Source organism: Salminus brasiliensis, chromosome 1, assembly GCF_030463535.1.
Source record: "Salminus brasiliensis chromosome 1, fSalBra1.hap2, whole genome shotgun sequence".
NCBI classification, from domain to species: Eukaryota; Metazoa; Chordata; class Actinopteri; order Characiformes; family Bryconidae; genus Salminus; species Salminus brasiliensis.
The window spans coordinates 62,942,346-62,962,474 of NC_132878.1; the positions used below are offsets into that span (position 1 = coordinate 62,942,346).

Here is a 20,129-nt window from a genome sequence, read left to right on the forward strand (position 1 = left end):
GGGTAAAAACTTCAGTGTTTTATAGAGTTTCAGTGTTCAGTGTTTTACACAATCAGTGTTTTATGAAGTTTACGGTAATCACATGGCACGGCTAGGTTCCTGTTTACACTGTGCTGGGCGGTCTTATTGGTCGCACCCGTTTAGGTACAAGTCCACCTCCTGCGCCACAATTGGTAGACTACGTTTCAGTAAAAGGTACTAGCCAATCGCAGCGCAAGAGGTGAACATTGCCAACCAATCCCCGCACAGAAAGGCGGAACTTGTCGGAATACCCGTGCATGAAAAAACGCCACTTGTCCGTAAAATGTAGGCAATAGAGTTAGTGGGAAGGTTATGTGGGAAGGCGAGTTCTGTTTTGCCTTAAACCTTACTTAGCTCAAGTCCACTGTTGAAACAAGGTAAACAATAACACTTTCGTTTAAGCTGGTCTCGGCATTCGGTACAAAAGTTGGCGGCACCTGCTAGCAATGTAGCCAGTTAACGCTAACCCGGTAATAGCTAGCTAGCTTAGCTGGTGCTAGTTACCAGTTAACAGTGTGGGCTCTGGCTTCACACACTGAACAGTACACGGACACGTAGCTAGCTAATGTTTATTAGTATTAATATATCCGGAGTACATACACTACTGTCGGACACACCGGAGCACATCTGTATAAGCTAGCTATATACACGAGTTCATCTGATTAGCTAGCAAGCTTGACAGACGCGGAGAATGGGGGTAAATCCCATATCTCTCCTTGTTGGACATGCAGCTAGCTAGCACTGCATTAGTTCACTGTTTGTATTTAAGTGTAGATGCTGTTATCTCTTCATGTTAGGGATTTGCTGGCCTGTCTTTTTTTAAGTGACGTTAATTTAAATACATACAATTGTTGTGCGAGTTAAGCCCCCAAGTATCCATCAATATATATATATATATATTTCTAGTTGGTGAGGTCGCCTACTTTAAGGTACACACACAGCTTGTTTAAGCTCTACCATGCCCGATGCCAGTCAAAGTCAAGTTCTCACAGAAATGTTCCTACATCTAGTGTAAATCTGCAGGAAAGAGCAGAAACCCCCTCCTTGATTTTAGAAGAAATGTTGGATGAGCAGGTGTCTACAGACTTTTGGACATACTGTGTAGTTAAAGGTGTTTTATTTACATGAATGCGGTCTATATGAACTGCTCTATTGTTTGACTACACTCACTACTATTCAGTGTTGATGAACAACGCTTAGGGCACTTTTCTACCAGCGCTTTAATTAACTATTTGTATTTGGAAATTGAAATATCTCATGTACTGTCACCCTGAGTAACCCCTTAGTTTTGCTGAAATCACAGAGTATACCTTTATTTTAGATGTGTGAGCTATGAGCCACAGAAAAAGACTTTGAGTGAGCAAACTTGTGCTTGCTTGATGTTATCCACTGCTTCTCACCTCTCCAAGTTAATCTGCAGATGTCTGTGGCTGCCCTGCGCTTGATCCCTTGCCGAAGCCTGTGCACTGCTGGTCCAGGTGTGAAGAAAGCAATCCCATGGAAAGATATTTGTAGGTTTTCTAGGATTTCTTTGTGGTTTGTTTTAATTTCTACTTAACAAATGCATAACACTCAATTCATAAACTGTTGTTATTCAGTAGGTCTCTTGTTTGGTCCTATCTCTCTTGTTTTTAGGGAAAATAGCTAAAGTAACTGGTGCCATTATTATGGGGTAGGTTTAATAGCTATACCTATTTTATCCTTGCATTTCAAAAGACTAAAATGATGACTATACATCTCCTCCTGCTCTTTTGTAGTTAACCAGTTTCAGTGCTGTTATGTTTTTTATTTTATTACTACTGTTACTGTTATACTAGATATAGTATGATACAGTATTATTACATACAAAATACAACATACTTTGGTAAAGTAATATTTAATGTAACTTTGTTTTTCCTAAGTCTAACACTGTAACACTTCTGTTCACACAGCGGCTGTGTTTTTATTACTTATGAGGTCGTCAGCCTGAACCAGGCAGTCACCATCGATACTCAGGCAATTCTTCAGGAGAAGCAGAAATCCTATATCTACCTGACCCCAGTCACTAGGAAAGAACAGGACTCCCTTGGTACCAGTACGTTTCTGCTTTTATAACTATCATAAAGTGTTTTTTCAAAACTGTAAAATTTAATTACTTTTAATGACAGTCTTCATTAATAAGACGTGATGGTAGATTTCACTTTATGTTCAATTCTCTTACTACCTTCACAGTGCAGTCATGTTTCCAAACACTGATGGCACTGTGGTTCATCAAACAATAATACACAGCACAGTTTTCTAGTTCTTCATGCAGACTAAATGTCCACATGATGTTGCCCTTTTTTCAGGTCTTACTTACAAAGCCAGAAATGAGCTTCATAAAGCAGCAAGAAAATTTATTGAAATTTCATCTCGCGTTCTTCAACATCCACTAGATGGTGAGAAAAGTGTTTTGCTTGGTATTGATTTCAGTGTACAGAGTAATACATCTATGCAGAATATGTAGGGATATGTTTACATGTCAAGTTTAAGTGTTTGCGACCAGATATATATAAATGCTGTGCAGATATAACCGATATTGACTGCAATATCTGTACACAATGTGGCTGAAATTATTGTCCGGTTTATTAAGGCTGTAGATAATCACATGCATTCTGTAAATGCAAATATGCATAGGAGAAAAACACTCCCAACAGTCCATCAGACCAGCTGTGCTCTGAATAGTCTCAATCTGTTGATCAGATTCCGTTTTCTATGTACAACATTTACAACCTCTGCAAATTCTTTGAAAGCAAAGCACAGAGAACGATTGCCTCATGTTGACACAGTTGAAAGACACAGTTCAGAGTTGAAGGTTAGCTGTTTGCTCAGGAAAATCCTGGCCAACATATACTGGAGCTTCCTGTATACCTATGATTTAGCCACTGTAACTGTACACATAGACCATCCACTTGCACAGAAAGTCCTGGACCTGCATTGTACTCTCTCTCTCTGTACTCTCTCTCTCATTGTGGTCTACACACTGGTTTAACCACTACATTTTTTTTTTATAGCTGCATATTTGAGGAAGTCAGGTTGGAATCTGTAGAGTAGCTTTGACCTTGAAGAGTTCACTTTTAGTAGTGTACTTTGTAGCGGTAGCTAAGTACTGGAATCCAGTTCACTTTTCCAACTTATGTACCACTGGGATCAATTTTGGTTTTAACCATTTCACATGAAAATCTTCTTACATGAAACCAACTATTTTGAACTTGAATCAATCAAATTGACATGTATGTTGTATAATTTATATGATGTGTGTCTTTTAGAGCGTCTAAGCCATTTGGATGCAGACCCTCATGAGTGTGCCCTGTGGCTGCTGCTAAAGAAGACCCGATCTAACATTCGAGCGGAACGACTGCAGGCAGTACAGGACCTAGCACACAATCATCACTGGCAGGGTAAGAAAGCACTACATGCTGAAAGAACAGATTTGTCAGTAACCAGGCTTTGTGTGCTTTTCTATAATGGACAAAACACCAGTGAAACCCACACTTCCAATCTCATCTGCTTAATTGAAACACCTTTTAGCTCTTGGGGAAGTCATTAACACAGAAGAGATTTGCTCAGTGTGCTCAATACAATACAGTGTGTGTTTGTGTTTCTTGCTAATGTATTTAGTATGTTTTGAAAGTGTATCTCTTAAAGTGCCTTTGTGAAGTGTTGTATTACAATGTACACTGCATTTAAAACGCAAAAAGTAATTAAAAAGTAATAAAAACCACTGTTTCCATTTGAAGTATCTACAGTTACCTGCAAAAAATAAAATGCAAAATAAGTAAGTAAATAAATGCAATTTAGAGAGATTCTTGGTCTGGTCTGTTATTTGCATCATCCCCATCAGCCTATTTATCACAGCTGTGTGACTTGTCAATGTGTCTGCTGGTCCCTAGGTTTGTTTTTGTGTGCTTATTTACTAGTGCGTTATCCGTCACAGATTATCAATACCGGACAGCTGCACAGGCTATAGACCAGCGCACAGCCATAGGCCTAGCCCGTATGCCTCAAGTGGATCTTCGCTTCTTTCTTGCCCCTCCTGCACTGCCTGAGGTGGAGAATGTGGGTATCTGTCAGTGTTTCTCATGCATGTTATTGGATCTTACTAATGTGAAACCCTAGACTGCTGTGTGTTAATGCTGCTGGTGTTATTATGCTGTTAGGAGTTTCTAATAGAGGATGGACTGCGGCGGCTGCTGGCTTCTCTGCCCCAGTCAGAAGTGGATCAGTGTGTACAGTACTTCACTTCACTCGCGTTAAGAGAAAGCAGTCAGTCACTAGCCTCTCAAAGGGTGAGCAACAAAAACATGCATATAATCTGGGGTTCAGTGGGTCTTTACCCCCCATCTTTCCCGCCCAAAACTTTAGAACTGGGGGTAGTCCCTTAGCAACAAGTATGAGAAAAGCCATGATTCTGAAATTGCTACAGTCCTCTGAATTCAGTCATGATGACCGTATTACACAGTTTGAAAACAGAGGGACTTTAAGCTGCAGGGTCGCTATGGCAACCAGAAAGCCTGCACTGTTTTTCATAATATGCACATTTCATTCCCTGATTCAATCCCCCACAGGGTGACCATATTTGTGATATTTTAAGAATGAACAATCTGTCACACATACAACCACCATACTTTAAGTCACTTTTATAATATCAAATGTTACTAACTATACCTAGTTTTTCTTTTAAATTCAATATAAAATAATGAGTAAAATAAAAATAAGTAAAATTACTTGAGCAATATGTGCAGAAGTACAAAGGTATCAGGTCACACTATTTGATGTAGACCTGGTCTAAAAACATGGAAGAACCTTAAAACTAAAAAATATAAGTAATATGGACTAAACATATGTTTTTTTTCCCCCTAGATATATTAAAGTACATGTAATTAGAGTTTATTTGGAAATACTTAAAATACATTTTAATGGAATGGAAACTAGTAATAATTAACAATTTAATAAGTAAGTTACATTAGAGTATTTTGCAAACAAACATACATTTTTAAAGTAAGATCGCATAAAGGGCTGACATGCCATAAGCTACTTGTTACTATGCAGTTTATGCAGTCATTTTACACTGGTTGGTTGTTTACAGGCTCTGTATATGTCTTTATGTATGTCCGTGTCATGCATGCAGTTGTTCAGTGGTCTCTCTGATACCCACAACAACATATAATCATAATATCACCACTATTCTACTCTCTAGCAAAGTCAAAGTAATGTAATGAGAATACATGGTGTTTACAAGGTTTTGAGCTTGGAAGTGATTCTGTGTATATTATTGTTCAGCATCCTCTTTGTGGATTTGGTGTGCTTATAGAGTGGGCTGTGGTGTTTTGGGGGGAATGGACTGCCCTATGCTCAGAGCCTCACTACCATACCTTCTGAGAAGGTGGAGTCTTTCTGTCTGCACGCCCTAGTACAGCACTCAAAGGTGAACACAAACAAAACTCATTAATGCTGTTTCAGTTATACTATACTATGGTTATACAAGGGGATGCATCAAACCTACTTTTTTGCAAAGGTTCAATGTGTCCCTAATTGTTACATCTTGTATACATTTTCTTTTTCAGTGTTCATGTTTTCTGACTCTGCATAGGTCCCAAGTCATTGTGATCACATAGTGACCAATGGAGGGCTGCAGCTTTTGCAAAGAGTTTACCAACTTCGACAGGATTCTCAGAAGATTCAACGGAACATTGTGCGCATTATCGGGAACCTTGCACTGAATGAGAACTTGCACACAGCCATAGTGCAGTCAGGTTTGTCTTGGCCTTGTAAACTACATTCACAAATGTATCTTCATGTGCTAAGATGGCCACAGCTGTTGGGACTCCAAATACTTGTACTCCTATGTGCATTTGTTTCTATACATCAGTTTTATTAGGCTAATAAGAAGCTTTTATCAAGCTAATGGTATAAAAAAAAAACGCGGAGGCACAATCTACTGCTGCATCAGAACCTGGACTCCTTGCTACCATTGAGGGAAAATATGAATGCTGATCTGTTTCAGAGATTTTTTTTCAAGAAAATGTTAGTCTCTCCATGTGCTGAAGCTAAGCACAGTTCGGTCATGAAAAAAGACAAGTTTACAAGCAACTCTAGCTAAATTCCACCACAGCGTTTTGGCTTTAGTGAGGATTCTGTGTACATTTTCATACATATGGCTCCAGGCTTAAAACTATACTTCTTTTGTTTAAGGTTTTCATTTATGCATATCCTTCCACTTTTGTTGTGTTGGGTTCATGCTATAGGTTGGGTGTCTGTCCTAGCTGAGATGGTTCAGTCTCCCCACATCATGCAGGCGTCTCATGCTGCTCGTGCTTTAGCAAACCTGGACAGAGACACTGAGGTGCAGAAGTACCAGGACGGAGTCTATGTTTTACACCCACACTGCCGCTCCAAGTAAACAGTCTAAACTTATGTCTTTATTTCTTACTCATTGAACAAAAATACATTCAGTTTAGACTGGTCAAAGATAGTGGAAGGATTTATTTGATAAATTACTGCTATTCAGCTTTCAGTACACTTAGTCCCTCCTCATTTCTGACATAGCCAGCCCATCAAAGCAGATGTTCTCTTTGTCCATGGCCTTTTGGGAGCTGCTTTTAAGACATGGAGGCAGAAAGACTGTGATTTGACTGAGGATGAAAAATCTGTGGGAGTACGAGAAGACTACACAGAGTGTTGGCCTAAGGTAGGGTCCACATCTCAGAAAGACTTTAAAGATTACAAACTAACATTTTAAATTGCTAGAAAACATTTACTGACTGATATATCTGCCCTCATTGATTTCATTTCTGCAGTCGTGGTTGGCAGCTGACTGCCCCAACCTTAGAATCTTGTCTGTAGAGTATGACACTCATCTTAGTGATTGGAGGGCCAAGTGCCCTGTTGAAAACCAGAGGTAAACAAAAAAACTTGATTTTACAAATATTTTTTACCAAAGCTCTTTGCAGAACAAATTCCTCTCAAGCCTTTTTTTTTTTTTTTTTTTTACTTGTTTGTGTCCTCGAAGAAAGTCCTTGGTGTATCGGAGTGGAGAGCTACTGAAAAAACTGAAGGCTGCAGGAGTAGGGGAAAGGCCTGTAGTCTGGGTGGCACACAGTATGGGAGGTAAGTTATTAGTGGCTCATTAATAAACCAATGTTCATCACTCACATTAACCTTTTTTTAAAAATGTGATGCACCCCATAAACCTGGCTGAACCTTTTATGTAATATATATATATATATATATATATATATATATATATATATATATATATATATATATACAGTGAGTCCAAGAAGTATTTGATCCCTTGCTGATTTTCTTCGTTGGCCCACTAATAAAGACATGATTATTCTATACTTTTAATGGTAGATGTATTCTTACATGGAGAGACAGAATATTAAAAAGAAAATCCAGAAAATAAATCTAAGGAATATATATTAATTGATTTGTATTTCATGGAGTGAAATAAGTATTTGATCCCTTAGTATTCATTAGCAGTTCTGGCTTTTACAGACCAGTTAGACACTCCCAATCAACTTGTTACCTGACCTGAAGCCACCTGTTCTCACTAATCACTTGTGTGAAAAACACCTGTCCACAGAATCAGACAGATCACACAGATTTCAAGTCTCCAACATGGGTAAAACCAAAGAGCTGTCACAGGACCTCAGAGTCAGAATTGTTGACCTTCACAAAGCTGGAATGGGCTACAAAAAGATTAGTAAGGTGTTGGATGTGAAAGTAACAACTATTGGTGCAATTATCAGAAAGTTTAAAGAGTATAACATGACAATCAACAGACCTCGGCCCGGTGCTCCAAAGAAGATTTCGCCTCGTGGGGTGGCAATGATGCTGAGAACAGTCAGAAATCGTCCTGCAACCACTCGGCAGGAGTTAGCAAATGACCTGAAGGCAGCTGGGACCACAGTTTGCAAGGAAACAATTGGCAACACTTTGCGCAACAATGGATTCACATCCTGCAGTGCCCGAAAGGTACCCCTGCTGAAGAGAGCACATGTGGAGGCGCGCCTCAAGTATGCCAATGATCATTTGAAAGATGAACCAAGTTATTGGGAGAAGGTTTTGTGGTCAGACGAGACCAAAATTGAACTTTTTGGCCTCAACTCCACCCGCCATGTGTGGAGGAAGAAAAATGCTGCCTATGACCCCAAGAACACTGTGCCCACCGTCAAGCATGGAGGTGGAAGCATAATGTTTTGGGGGTGTTTCTCTGCCAAGGGTACAGGGCTACTTCACCGCATCACTGGGAAGATGGATGGAGCCATGTACCGCACAATCCTGAGGGACAACCTCCTCCCCTCTGCCAGGGATCTGAAAATGGGCCGTGGTTGGGTCTTCCAACATGATAACGACCCTAAACATACAGCAAAGGCAACAAAGGATTGGCTCAAGAAAAATCACATTAAGGTCATGGAGTGGCCCAGCCAGTCGCCAGACCTCAATCCGATCGAAAATCTATGGAGGGAGCTGAAGGTCAGAGTTGCCAAGCGACAGCCCACCAACCTTCATGATTTAGAGAGGATCTGCAAAGAAGAGTGGGCCAAAATTCCCCCTGGTGTGTGTGCTAAACTTGTGGTTAACTACAACAAACGTCTCACCGCTGTGCTTGCAAACAAAGGCTTTGCCACTAAGTATTGAGTGTGTTTGGCAAGAGGGATCAAATACTTATTTTCCTCATTGAAATACAAATTAATTAAAATATATTCTTTAAAATTATATTCTGGATTTTTGTCTTGATATTCTGTCTCTCCATGTTAGAATATATCTACCATTAAAAGTGCAGAAGGATAGTGTCTTTATTAGTGGGCAAACAAAGAAAATCAGCAAGGGATCAAATACTTCTTGGACTCACTGTATATATATATATGACCATGTATGTGTGGGGAAATCCATTCAGAAAGCATGGTCCCTAATAGTCCTTATCTGCAAAGGGCCACTTTGTCATTCTAAATAAGCAGAAACCCATGTGATTCCAGTTTAATCAGTTGGTCTCGGACTTCAAACAAGTGATCAAATGGGCACCAGCTTTTTTTTTTAGAATGAAAGCCTGCACCAGTTCTTTACAGGTAACATTGGAAACCCCCTGGTTTAATGGGTAAGGCTTTATGACCACTTCTCCTAGTGGCCTGAATGAATTTTGAGGCTCTGTACACATAACGCACAACTAAATTAGTCTTTATATTTCCTTCTATTTTTCTAGGTTTGCTGGTGAAAAAGATGCTCTTAGATGCATCAAATGATCCTGAGCTGAGTCCCTTAGTCAAGAACACAAAAGGTGTTTTGTTCTATAGTGTTCCTCACTATGGCACATCCATGGCAGAGTATTCAGTAAACGTGAGATACCTGCTGTTTCCCTCCATAGAAGTAAAAGAGCTCTGCCGAGGTGTGATGTGCTTTTGTTTCTCTGACTATCACTTTTCACATTTTTGTTTTAACTATGTGATTTGCTGGCAGCTGACAAATGTATCTTTCCTACCTTGCAGACTCACCAGCCTTGCGAAATTTGAATGAGAATTTCATTAACATTGCAAAAGACCAAGAATTCAAGGTGCTGAGCTTTGCAGAATCTCTGCCCACGTCCATTGGCCCAATGATGAAAATGATGGTTGTTCCTGCCCAGTCAGCAGGTAAATCAGCTTGAGGACAAAAGCACACCAAAAGCATAAAGTACAAGATTCAGCTCTTAACAACTTAAAACAAATCTCCTTGGATATTCTCAGATTTCCTAGTGCCGATTTTCTAGTGCTAATTTATCTATAATAATCTATTAACATATATAATTATATATCTAATCAAACATTTTCTCACTACCCTCTTTAGATCTGGGTGTTGGAGACCTGATTAAAGTGGAGGTAGATCATCTCAACATCTGTAAACCTGAGAAGAAGGACACTTTTCTCTACAAGCGCAGCTTACAGTTTATTCAAGATGCTCTTGGACAGATACTCCACTGAATTCTTCCATCACTGTCCAGAACCTCAAGTGGGTTTTTTCTCTTTGTTACTCATCCACTTTTTACATTTGTAGAAAATTGTATTAAGATGGACAAAAGACAAGTATGCACATTTTTTTAAACATGTTGAGAGATAAAAAAGGAAATATGGCCAATATATTTAAAAGAATCGCTCTCATTTTTTATTTTTTTATATATATATATTTTTATATTTCATGGTTTAAGGTGAATGTTTTCCTATGTTTCCCACCTAAAACATGTTTGTAAGCAAATGCTATATGTTTAGTTCTTATTTTTCACTGGATTTTCATCATAAATGTATTCATTTACTTATCTGCTTCTTCTCGGTCAGGGCTGCAGTGGGTCCGAGTTTACTTGGAATCATTCAGCACAAGGCAGGAATACCCAGAGGAAACCCACATGAACACAGCAAAAACTGGAGCTGTGTGGTAAAGACACACTACTTGCTGTGTCACCTTGTCACCCTGCTTTTTTATCAATTCATTTTAATTTAACTAAGACTGTATTATCTAACACATTTTATTTATTTTATTTTTTCACACCCCACAGAAGTCGTGATTCTTAAGAATGCCTTGTTTTGACTTACTAGCCTTTTCTCTGACCCCTACCTCAAATGTACAGCCTCAGATGGTTGATTTGATTGTACAAACCCAGTATTTTTGTCTAGATTTTTATTAACTGTTCAACTTACAAGACTATAAATCTTCGGCTTGGATTTCACTTTTCATTAATTGCCAAAAGCATTGCCAGCATTTCTACAGAAGAAATAAAATGGCTGTGTTTGTTAGTGTATTGGATTTGATTTTTTTATTTGCATTTGATTTGTATTGTGAAAAATAATATTGTTCATGTCTTTTTATTGAGCGTATTGCGTTAACTTCCAAAGGAAAAGAAGCCAGTGGTAACTGCCGCAACCCTGTTCATGTGTACTTTTAGAAATACACTGAACAAGAATAGTGTTAATGGAAGGGCTGCTGCTCAGGTACAGTAGAAAATATTCTATGAACAGTAAGACAAAAGTGGATCTTTTTTTTTTTCTTCTTTTTTTTTTAGCACAAATACACAGTGCTATGCTTGAAGAAAAACGTAACATTGCACAGTAAATCCTTCCAGGAGTGACGCATGGTGGAAGCAGCATTGTGGTTTTGGGACTGCTTTACTGCCTCAGGGTCTGAATGCCTTGTGAGCACTGAGGGAGCAATGCATTTTATTGTGCATCAAAACATTTTACAGGAGAATATAAAGACAGCAGTCCATGACGTCAAACTGAAGAGATGCAGCGTGATGCAACCAGACGCTGACCAAAAGCACACAAGTACATCAAGTAAAGAACAGCTTGAGCTGAAGAGGGCTGTGCATAAAATGCATCCTAGAAATACTGATTAAAGTGAAACATGTTTGCAGGGAGGAATGATCCAAAAGCTCTCATCAAAACATCTTACTTGCACCTACAGGAAACTTTTGGTGGAAGTGATTGTTGCTAAATGTGGATCTATGGATTGTTTAATTCAAGGCTTCACTTACATTTTCTTACCTAGATTGTGGATGTTTACTTCGTGTGCTTGGTAAAAGACATGAACAGTAAACCTGTTATTTGTGTAGTTAGATTGTGTCTATATAATTGTGACTTTTGAGAAATATATTTTTTTATTTCTCTCAAAGTTTTTGTTGTGCGTGTGGTTCAGACCCTAGATGTGTATGTATGTATATATGTATGTATTTATGAGTAATAAAAAACTATTTTGATGGCTGTTTTGAAAATAGATATGCTTTGACAAAGGAAAAATGATCAAATCTGCTGACTTTTAAGATGACACACACACACACACAATTATGCATAATAGTTTTTTCCTGTTTCTTCCCCGTTTCTGTGTGGCCACCTGCAAACTAGTTGAGCATTAAGGTGTCAGTTTTGAGTCCATGGGCATGCGAAAAGTTACTTGACTGTTGAGAGTGACCCCTGTGTATCTAGGAAAGGTGGCTACACCCATAACTTGTACTTATGTACAATTGTTTGAGTCATTATACCTACCAGGATGTTAAGGGCCCTTGGCAAGACATGAAAGGCAATATCCATTACATGAATAATCTACTTTATAATTGATATTTTTCATTATAATTTATCGTTTCATTATAATTTTCATTTTTTCATACATTCATCATAGACATGGATGTCATGCCAATGTTGGTATCTCGGTGCGTCGTTTAAACTGCCCTTTTACATCTGTAACAGTGAAAACAATTAATTGCTCGCGTTTTTCTCATCTGAGATCATTTTGAGTCATTTTGCTATGGTGAATGTAAACGTCCGACCACAACTATATGTATTCCGTTCATTCATCCCAGGAAACCGACTGTTACAGCCCACCGTGGTAAGAGTAGTGTGCATGTGAAACACTGGAGGGCGCACAACGGTGAACTCCTCCACCCATTGGCCGGCATGACTCCACTACAGCAGAAGGCGCTGCTGAGGAAGAAGCGGCTAAAACCAGCGTCCTGCTACCACTGACTGTCAACATCAGCAGGAGCTCAGGGTAAGCGCGTTTCCTCCTGAGTTACATAGTGTTTGGTTTGAATATAAAACATGTGAACAAGTGTTTAGATATAGTTGATAAAGGAGTCACTAGTCGGGGGACTATGATGCTTAATCTGGGTTAGCTAGCTAATGTCTTTGCTCCATTTAGCTAACTACTAACCTTCGACACAGTACCTAGCTAGCATTGCTAGCTAGCTAACGTTAAGTTTACTAACTTTACTACCTAAATACTTGTAGTAAAACTCTTTTGAGTTTTTAATCGATTCTCGAGTCATTTTTGCTAGCTAAATGCTGATGTTTCAACCCGTCTTTGGTTTGTTTTCAGTGATTTGTAGTCATCCCGTGTAGCCTCAGACATGTAGGGCTAGCTAGCTAACGTTATTCTCATTATTATTCTCTCTAGCTATCTACTTACGTGGTGATGTTAAGCACTGGTGATGTGGATGAAATCATATATTGGTACAAACACGAACGTTTCTCTTTGCATTGAAGTGTATCGTGTTTTTGGTTTTTTCAGGGTTGAAGTGATCTCGAAATTATGAGCAGACATCTGATGTCCTGTACATATGTAGATAGCTCTACCGGTACATAAACATTTGTAAGATGTAGCTAGAATGTGGGATTATCCAGATTTGTAATATAATAAAGACTAGCTAACATTATAGTAGGATTGCAGTAAAGTGCACTAGCCTAGCGTGAGCTGAGCATCCTGATGATCACATAACGTTTTAAAAGATCTGGTGGAGATTTCTAAAGCTATTCCAAAACTGATGTGGTTACAATCTCACAGTGTGGTCCTGTGTCCAGTGTGGTCGGTGTGGTTATTAATTGTCCATTATATCCATTATATCGACCACATTTTAGAGGGGAAAAGGGTATTTACAAGCTGAAAACTAGGTTTCACTAAGGTAAAGGTAAAGGTGCACGTATTTGTCACTGTACACTGTACAGCGAAATGTGTCCTCCGCATTTAACCCATCTGGTAGTGAACACACACTCACACACACACACACGTGTTAGGGGCAGTGAGTACACACACACACCCAGAGCGGTGGGCAGCCAACTCCAGCGCCCGGGGAGCAGAGAGGGTAAAGGGCCTTGCTCAAGGGCCCAACAGTGGCAGCTTGCCGAGCCCGGGAATCGAACCCACAACCCTGTTATCGATATCCCGGCGCTCTAACCGCTGAGCCACCACTGCCCCTTAGGTCCATGTGTAACTGAAGATTTTAGTTGCTCAACACCTGAACAGTGTTTTCTTTGTTCTATGTGCAGATCAGAGAAGTTATTAAGTGGTTTGGGATTTTGCCCCATCATTTTAGAAGATGGTGAATGTACTGAAAGGAGTTCTCGTGGAATGGTAAGGCTCTTCTGCTGATAATAAAGATGTAGATGTTTATTGCATATTGTTACCATACATTATTTGAACTATATATATGTTTTGTTTATATGAATTATATATGTATCTGTTAAGCATTACAAGTTCACCTAAGTAAGATTAGCATGTAAACTTGACATTCATTTTAAAAGAAAAAAGAAAAGGTGACTTTAAGTTGTGTTCTGGTGTCTTCTTATAGTGACCCCGCCATGAAGCAGTTCCTCTTGTACCTGGACGAGACGTCTGCTTTGGGGAAGAAGTTTATTATTCAGGACTTGGACGACACGCATGTCTTTATTTTGGCTGAAGTTGTGCAGATTCTTCAGGAGAAAGTGGGGGAGCTAATGGACCAAAATTCTTTCCCCATCACCCAGAAATAAGCTCATAATCTTGACGTTTCTATTGTCTCTCAGCATTGCTTAGCCTGAGCGACACTGGTTTATAAATGTTTCCTATGACAAACCTCTAAAATGGAGGAAATGTAAAAGAAATCTGCAAAGACGTTACTTTGTGTGTTCCAGCCCTTTACAAGTCCATTCATATATATATATATTTTTTAATGTTTCCACTGGTTACCTGTTACCAACTAGTGTTGTGTTCTGCAGTTGAAGTAGAGATGAGGTAATTCTAATTTGTTTGAGTTGCTGCAAGGATGTACATTACAATGAAGAACAGTTTTCTCCAAGTATGATCACGTGTGGGGCTCTGAAATGTTTCATGCTTTGAATTATTACACAGAAGAATGAAACCCCTGTTTTAATGGTGAAAAATGTGGACACTGACAAAGTACTCAGGGGAAAGTACACTGTAATGCTGTAAAATACCAAAAGCAATTCAACACCAACTTAAATAGCTTTTAAAGAAGACAATGCATAAACTTAACACCTTTAGAACAGTGTCTTCTAATAAACTAAATAAGATCCGCAGCTTAAAACAAGTGTTATGTTTTGACAACATAAACTTGGTGAGAGTCCAAAAAATATTTTTTTCTTCCTCTCGGGTGCTAAGACTAGTCCAAAAAATTACATTCAACTACACTGACATGACAGATTTCTTTTATTTCATGGACGGGAGCCAAAAATAGAAAGTTCTCTATAAACTCTCCATCATTCCCTTATGTGACGTCCGCTCTCTACTGCGCATGCGTGCTGCTGGGCTGGTTGACAAACACTGCATTTCCAACACTGCTATACTGGACTGTCAGCACCAGGCCATTGTAAATCAGCGTAGGTTGCGTTTTGAACACTGCTGCGCTGCTCAAAGAGCACCACGCCAGAATCAGACCAGTACAAAAGATCAACAAACGTCTTCTGTTAGAGCTACCCAGTGGTTGACATCATGATATGTTAGCGCCAAGCTAGCAGTACATTTACTCTCCCACACTGGGTTCAGCCCTGCCTGTATTTATGGCAACAGGTTGATCATGCTGACTGAGCTGCTTTGCCAGGTTGGTTATGCTGGTTAACCAGCCTGCTCATCTGTTTGATCGCTTATAAAACATTTTATATCCCAGTGATACAATTCCAGGTAAAGTCCTTCAGTGCAGATTTTTAAGGATACACACTGATCAGCCATAACATGGACACCTCTTTCTTGTTTCTACGTTCGTTGTACATTTTGTGGGCTTATCATATAAGGGCACTTTGTAGTTGTACAGTTACAGGTTGTAGTTCATCTGTGGATATGCATACTTTGTTAGCCTGATTTCACCCTGTTCTCCAATATCCAGGACCCCACAGGACCACCCCAGAGCACTTATTATGTGGGTGGGGGGTTATTCTCAGCACTGCGATGACACTGACCCGGTGGTGGCGTGCCAGTGTGTGCTGCGCTGGCGAGGGGGCGCTGCCAGGAATTTTGGGCCCCATGAAAAGATATTACACTGGGCTCCACAACTCTAAATATTCTGCCAATATCCTCGGTTAATACATGGATGGTGGGTCGAGCCGAGCCGTACCTGAAGCTCGAAGGGCTCTAGGTGCGGATCGGCTTTTGACCATTGCCATCAAGTATGGAGGGACTGGTCTGTTCTTGGCTTTGTAGGCCAGCGTCAGGGTTTTGAATCTGATGCAGGCAGCAGCTACAGGAAGCCAGTGAAGAGAACGCAGCAGTGGAGTGAAATTTAGGAACGTTGAAGACGACCCGTGCCGCTGCATTCTGGATGAGTTGCAGGGGCCTGATGGTGCGCAGACCAGCCAGCCAGAAGAGAGTAGTCAAGTCTGGAAGTGACGAGAGATTGAACAAGCACCTGGGCGGCCTCTCTAGAGAGGAAGGGTCGAATTCTCTGGATGTTGTACAGGAGAAATCTGCAGGACCGAGTTACGTTTGCAACATGACTTGAGAACAATAACTGATCATCCATGACTACACCAAGGCTTCCAGCTTCTGTAAAAGGAGTGACCAGTGAGTTCTCAAAGGTGATGGCAAGATCGTTTTTTGGTCCAGCAGTTCCCGGGATGTACAGCAGCTCCGTCTCGCTGGGGTTAAGTTTGAGGTGGTGAGGTGCCATCCAAGAGGAGATGTCGGCGAGGCATGCTGAGGTGCGGGCAGAAACCTGTGTGTCAGACGGTGGGACAGAGAGCATTAGTTAAGTGTCATTGGCGTAACAGTGGTAAGAGAATCCATGAGAGGAGATCACTCTACCAAGAGAGCTAGTGTAGAGTGAAAAAAGAAGAGGACCAAGAACCGAGCCTTGTGGAACGCCAGTGGAGAGACTACATAGAGCAGTTGTGTCCCCCTGCCATGTTACCTGGTATGAGCGTCCCTGCAGGTATGATGCAAACCATCGCCATGCAGAGCCGGTAATTCTAAGGCCAGCAAGGATAGACAGGAGGATCTTGTGGTCCACTGTGTCAAAAGCTGCAGAGAGGTCAAGAAGGATCAGAACCGAGGACAGTTTGGCAGCTTTAGCTGCATGGAGCTTCTCTGTAACTGCAATGAGAGCAGTTTCAGTAGAGTGTGCAGCTTTGAAGCCAGACTGGTTAGGGTCCTGTAGATTGTTCAAATGAGAAAGAGAGACAGTTGGTTGTAGACAGAATGTTCGAGAATCTTTGAGAGGAAGGAGAGAAGAGAAATGGGTCTGTAGTTTCCAATGTCCGCGCTGTCCAGAGTTGGCTTCTTTAGGATAGACAACTCTGGCAGACTTGAAGGCCGATGGTACATGACCTGACAACAAAGAGCTGTTTATGATGAAGGAGATGAAAGAAAGGAGGTTTGGAGCGATTGTTTGGAACAGAGGGGATGGAACAGGGTCTAGCGAACAGGTGGTAGGATTATTGGAGGTGAGAAGGAGGTCAGAGAAGAGGGAGGAGGAGGGCAGTGCCTAGAGAGGGGGGTAGAGGCAGGGGGGAAAGATCGGTGGATCTTGTCAACCTTTTCTTCGAAGAAGGAGACAAAATCTTCTGCAGACAGGGTAGTGGGAGGTGGGGGAGTAGGAGGGTTGAGGAGAGAGGAGAAGATGGTGAAGAGTTTGCGTGGGTCAGATGCAGATGATTCCAATTTCCTCCTGTAGTAAGATGCTTTAGCGGCAGCAACTTCCATTCTAAACCTGGAGAGAAGAGACTGATAGGAGTGGAGGTCGGAGTCGTGTTGTGACTTCCTCCACTTCCTTCCAGACATTCTTAGCTCTCTATGGTTGTTGCGGAGAACATCTGACAGCCACGGGGAAGGTGGAGAAGAAATTGCTGACCTAGGTGAGAAAGGGCAGAGAAGGTCGACAGAGGTGGAGATAGATGAGAGGAGAGTGTCTGTAGCAGTTTCTAGTGGGAGAGAGGGGAAAGATTCAAGATGAGGAAGAGCTGAAGTCCAAAGGAGTCACAGCCACATCCAGAGCAGGGACAGGTCTGCTGAAGATAAGGTCCAGAGTGTTCCCTGCTCTGTGTATTGGTGCAGACTGGTTGAACGTGAGATCAGAAGAGGATAGGAATGGAAGAAGGCATGAAGACTGGAGTTTCTCTGATGGAAGGTTGAAGTCGCAGAGTAGAATAAGTGGGGCGTCAACAGGGAGTCCACTCAAGAGAACATCCAGTTCATCAACAAAACTGCCCAAAGGACCAGGAGGACGATAGAGAACAATGGTGTGAAGTCTAGTGGGAGAGGAGACAGTAACAGCATGGTATTCAAAAGAGGAAATGTCCAGATTAGAAAAAGAGAGCGTTGTAAAGCACCACAGAGGAGAGAGGAGCAAACCAGTGCCGCCGCCCTTGCCAGTCCTTAGTGGAGAGTGGGAAAAGGCAAAGGCAGACGACAAGACAGCTGGAGTTGCAGAGTTGTCCGGGGTGATCCACATCTCAGTCAGAGCCTCCTAAAACCGAGCAGAAGCAAAAGCTGAAATGAAATCTGCCTTCTGCACTGCAGACTGGCAATTCCACAGTCCCCCAGTCCCCCACCATCGCACTGGTATTAGAACAAGGGGGGGTACATGAGGTTACTGGAATTGCGGCATCTGCATCTGTGTCTGCATCGGTGTCTGCACGGTGTCTTCCCCCCATACAGCCCCCCTGTGTGCTGGTATGAGTGGATCAGACACGCCAGTGCTGCTGGAGAGTTCAAACACTGACAACAGTGCACCAACCAGAAACATCCAGCCAACGGTGTCCTGTGGGCAGCCTCCTGTGACCGCTGATGAAGGACTAGAGCATGACCAACACAGACTGTGCAACAACAGATGAGCTCACCATGCTAACCATGCACTAGAAGATTTAAAAAAGAAAAAAAAATGAAAATACTTTTACAAGATTAAAGTCTGATGCCCTCTCACATCTAAAGACAATATTTCTTTACTCACAGTGACAGACTGTAATGTAGACTGAGAGTCTTGCAGTGCAACTAGATTCCTTTTGAGATTATTTCCTTTCATGGTCCCGAGAGAATAGTTAAAAATGTCTGTGAAAAGCTCTGAAATGTTCAAAAACGTTCCAGAAAATATTACAACGTTGGACAGCAGGTGGGGATAATAGCCTGTATATGGCAGTGGACAGCGGGTGGTGCAGTTGGACACCTGGTGGTTGACGCTGGTATTGCAGAAGGAGTTGGAGTGTTGCGTTCAGATACTGTGAATAGTTTCTCAGGTGCGTTTGTTCTTAGATTGAAGCTGCGTGGACTTTAGCTGTTGCCCTACCTGCTCGGTTAGATGTATTTCTCCTGTAGAAGTGCTGTCAAAGCCTCAGAATTGTTTTAGGCTGAGGATCTTATTTAGTTTAGTAGAAGACCCAGTTCTAGATGTGTTTTTCTGAAGCGTAAGTATTGTCCCCCTGAGACTGATGATTTTTAACTGGAGAGCATTAATAAATAGTTGTGCTTTTTCAGTTTTTTTTTACATTAGGCAAAATTATTGTAACGTTGTGACCAGCTTAAAAAGTGAATGTCCCAACTGCATTAAATGTGAGTTCATTATAAGTTGAACTGTTTGTTGTCCATCGGGACAACAGCATTACAAGGTCCTGGAGTGGCCTAGCCAGTCTTCAGACCTCAACCCCATAGAAAATTTGTGGAGGGAGTTGAAAGTCCCTGTGTTGCCCAGCGACAGCCCCAAAACATCACTGCTCAGTCAGCATACAGAGAGGAGGTGCAGCAGCTGGTGACTGGTGTACAGTCAACAACCTTCACTGGAATGTAGAGAAGACCAAGGAAATGGTTGTTGACTTCAGGAAAACAAGACACGACCACTCTCCGCTCAACATCAACGGCTCCTCTGTGGAGATCGTTAAGAGCACCAAGATCCTTGGTGTCCACTTAGCGGAGAACCTCACCTGGTCCCTGAACACCAGCTCTACAGCCAAGAAAGCCCAGCAGCGTCTCTACTTCCTCTGGAAGCTGAGAAAGGCCCATCTCCCTCCACCCATCCTCACCCTCTTTTATAGAGGGACCATAGAGAGCATCCTAAGCAGCTGCATCAGGGCAAATGTGAGAGAGATGCATGATTGAGAGCCAACTGATGCGGCTGTCCGTATTGTTGGTTAAGAGCAGCTATCGACCTTGGATGGGGTCATGAGTATAAGGCAAGGCTACATAGCGGGCAGTAGGTAGCATGAGTTGATCTAACAGCATGTAATATTTAAATGACTCTTATTATATACTATATAGTATATATTATCTATAGATATTATCTATAATGATCTATTATTTAATGCCATTTGCAGCATGATGAATTAATATGGATCGGAAATCTGGAAGGGATTTACTACACAGAAAGT

The 20,129-nt window shown here is 41.2% G+C and overlaps 2 protein-coding genes across 5 annotated transcripts; both read left to right on the forward strand.

Moving 5' to 3' along the window:
- The first annotated feature begins 267 nt into the window (after positions 1-267).
- serac1 (serine active site containing 1) lies at positions 268-11,074 on the forward strand. Of its 4 annotated transcripts, none has more exons than XM_072685706.1 (18): positions 268-398; positions 1,431-1,532; positions 1,657-1,693; positions 1,953-2,095; positions 2,349-2,438; positions 3,309-3,440; positions 3,977-4,098; positions 4,200-4,328; positions 5,354-5,467; positions 5,633-5,795; positions 6,288-6,438; positions 6,589-6,730; positions 6,840-6,940; positions 7,052-7,149; positions 9,251-9,433; positions 9,534-9,677; positions 9,871-10,032; positions 10,356-11,074. In XM_072685706.1, exons 2-17 carry the CDS (start codon positions 1,442-1,444, stop codon positions 10,002-10,004), a joined length of 1,974 nt encoding a protein of 657 aa, XP_072541807.1. In that variant the 5' UTR covers positions 268-398; positions 1,431-1,441; the 3' UTR covers positions 10,005-10,032; positions 10,356-11,074. The 4 variants fall into 4 exon arrangements, with proteins under 4 accessions (XP_072541807.1, XP_072541799.1, XP_072541815.1 ...); XM_072685698.1 differs by having other exon boundaries at positions 1,442-1,532; XM_072685714.1 differs by lacking the exon at positions 1,657-1,693 and having other exon boundaries at positions 1,442-1,532.
- A 1,382-nt stretch (positions 11,075-12,456) lies between these two features.
- On the forward strand, positions 12,457-14,623 carry gtf2h5 (general transcription factor IIH, polypeptide 5). The gene is made up of 3 exons (XM_072656342.1): positions 12,457-12,558; positions 13,833-13,917; positions 14,135-14,623. The coding sequence occupies exons 2-3, from the start codon at positions 13,883-13,885 to the stop codon at positions 14,313-14,315; spliced, it is 216 nt and encodes a 71-aa protein (XP_072512443.1). The 5' UTR covers positions 12,457-12,558; positions 13,833-13,882; the 3' UTR covers positions 14,316-14,623.
- The last annotated feature ends 5,506 nt before the right edge of the window (positions 14,624-20,129 follow it).

Coding starts and splice junctions, on each gene's coding strand:
- serac1 (XM_072685706.1), top strand. CDS start 1,442: ATGTCTGTGGCTGCCCTGCGCTTGATCCCTTGCCGAAGCCTGTGCACT. Junction 1,533..1,656: donor AATCCCATGGAAAGATATTT/GTAGGTTTTCTA, acceptor TCTTGTTTTTAG/GGAAAATAGCTAAAGTAACT. Junction 5,796..6,287: donor CACAGCCATAGTGCAGTCAG/GTTTGTCTTGGC, acceptor TTCATGCTATAG/GTTGGGTGTCTGTCCTAGCT.
- gtf2h5 (XM_072656342.1), top strand. CDS start 13,883: ATGGTGAATGTACTGAAAGGAGTTCTCGTGGAATG. Junction 13,918..14,134: donor AAAGGAGTTCTCGTGGAATG/GTAAGGCTCTTC, acceptor GTCTTCTTATAG/TGACCCCGCCATGAAGCAGT.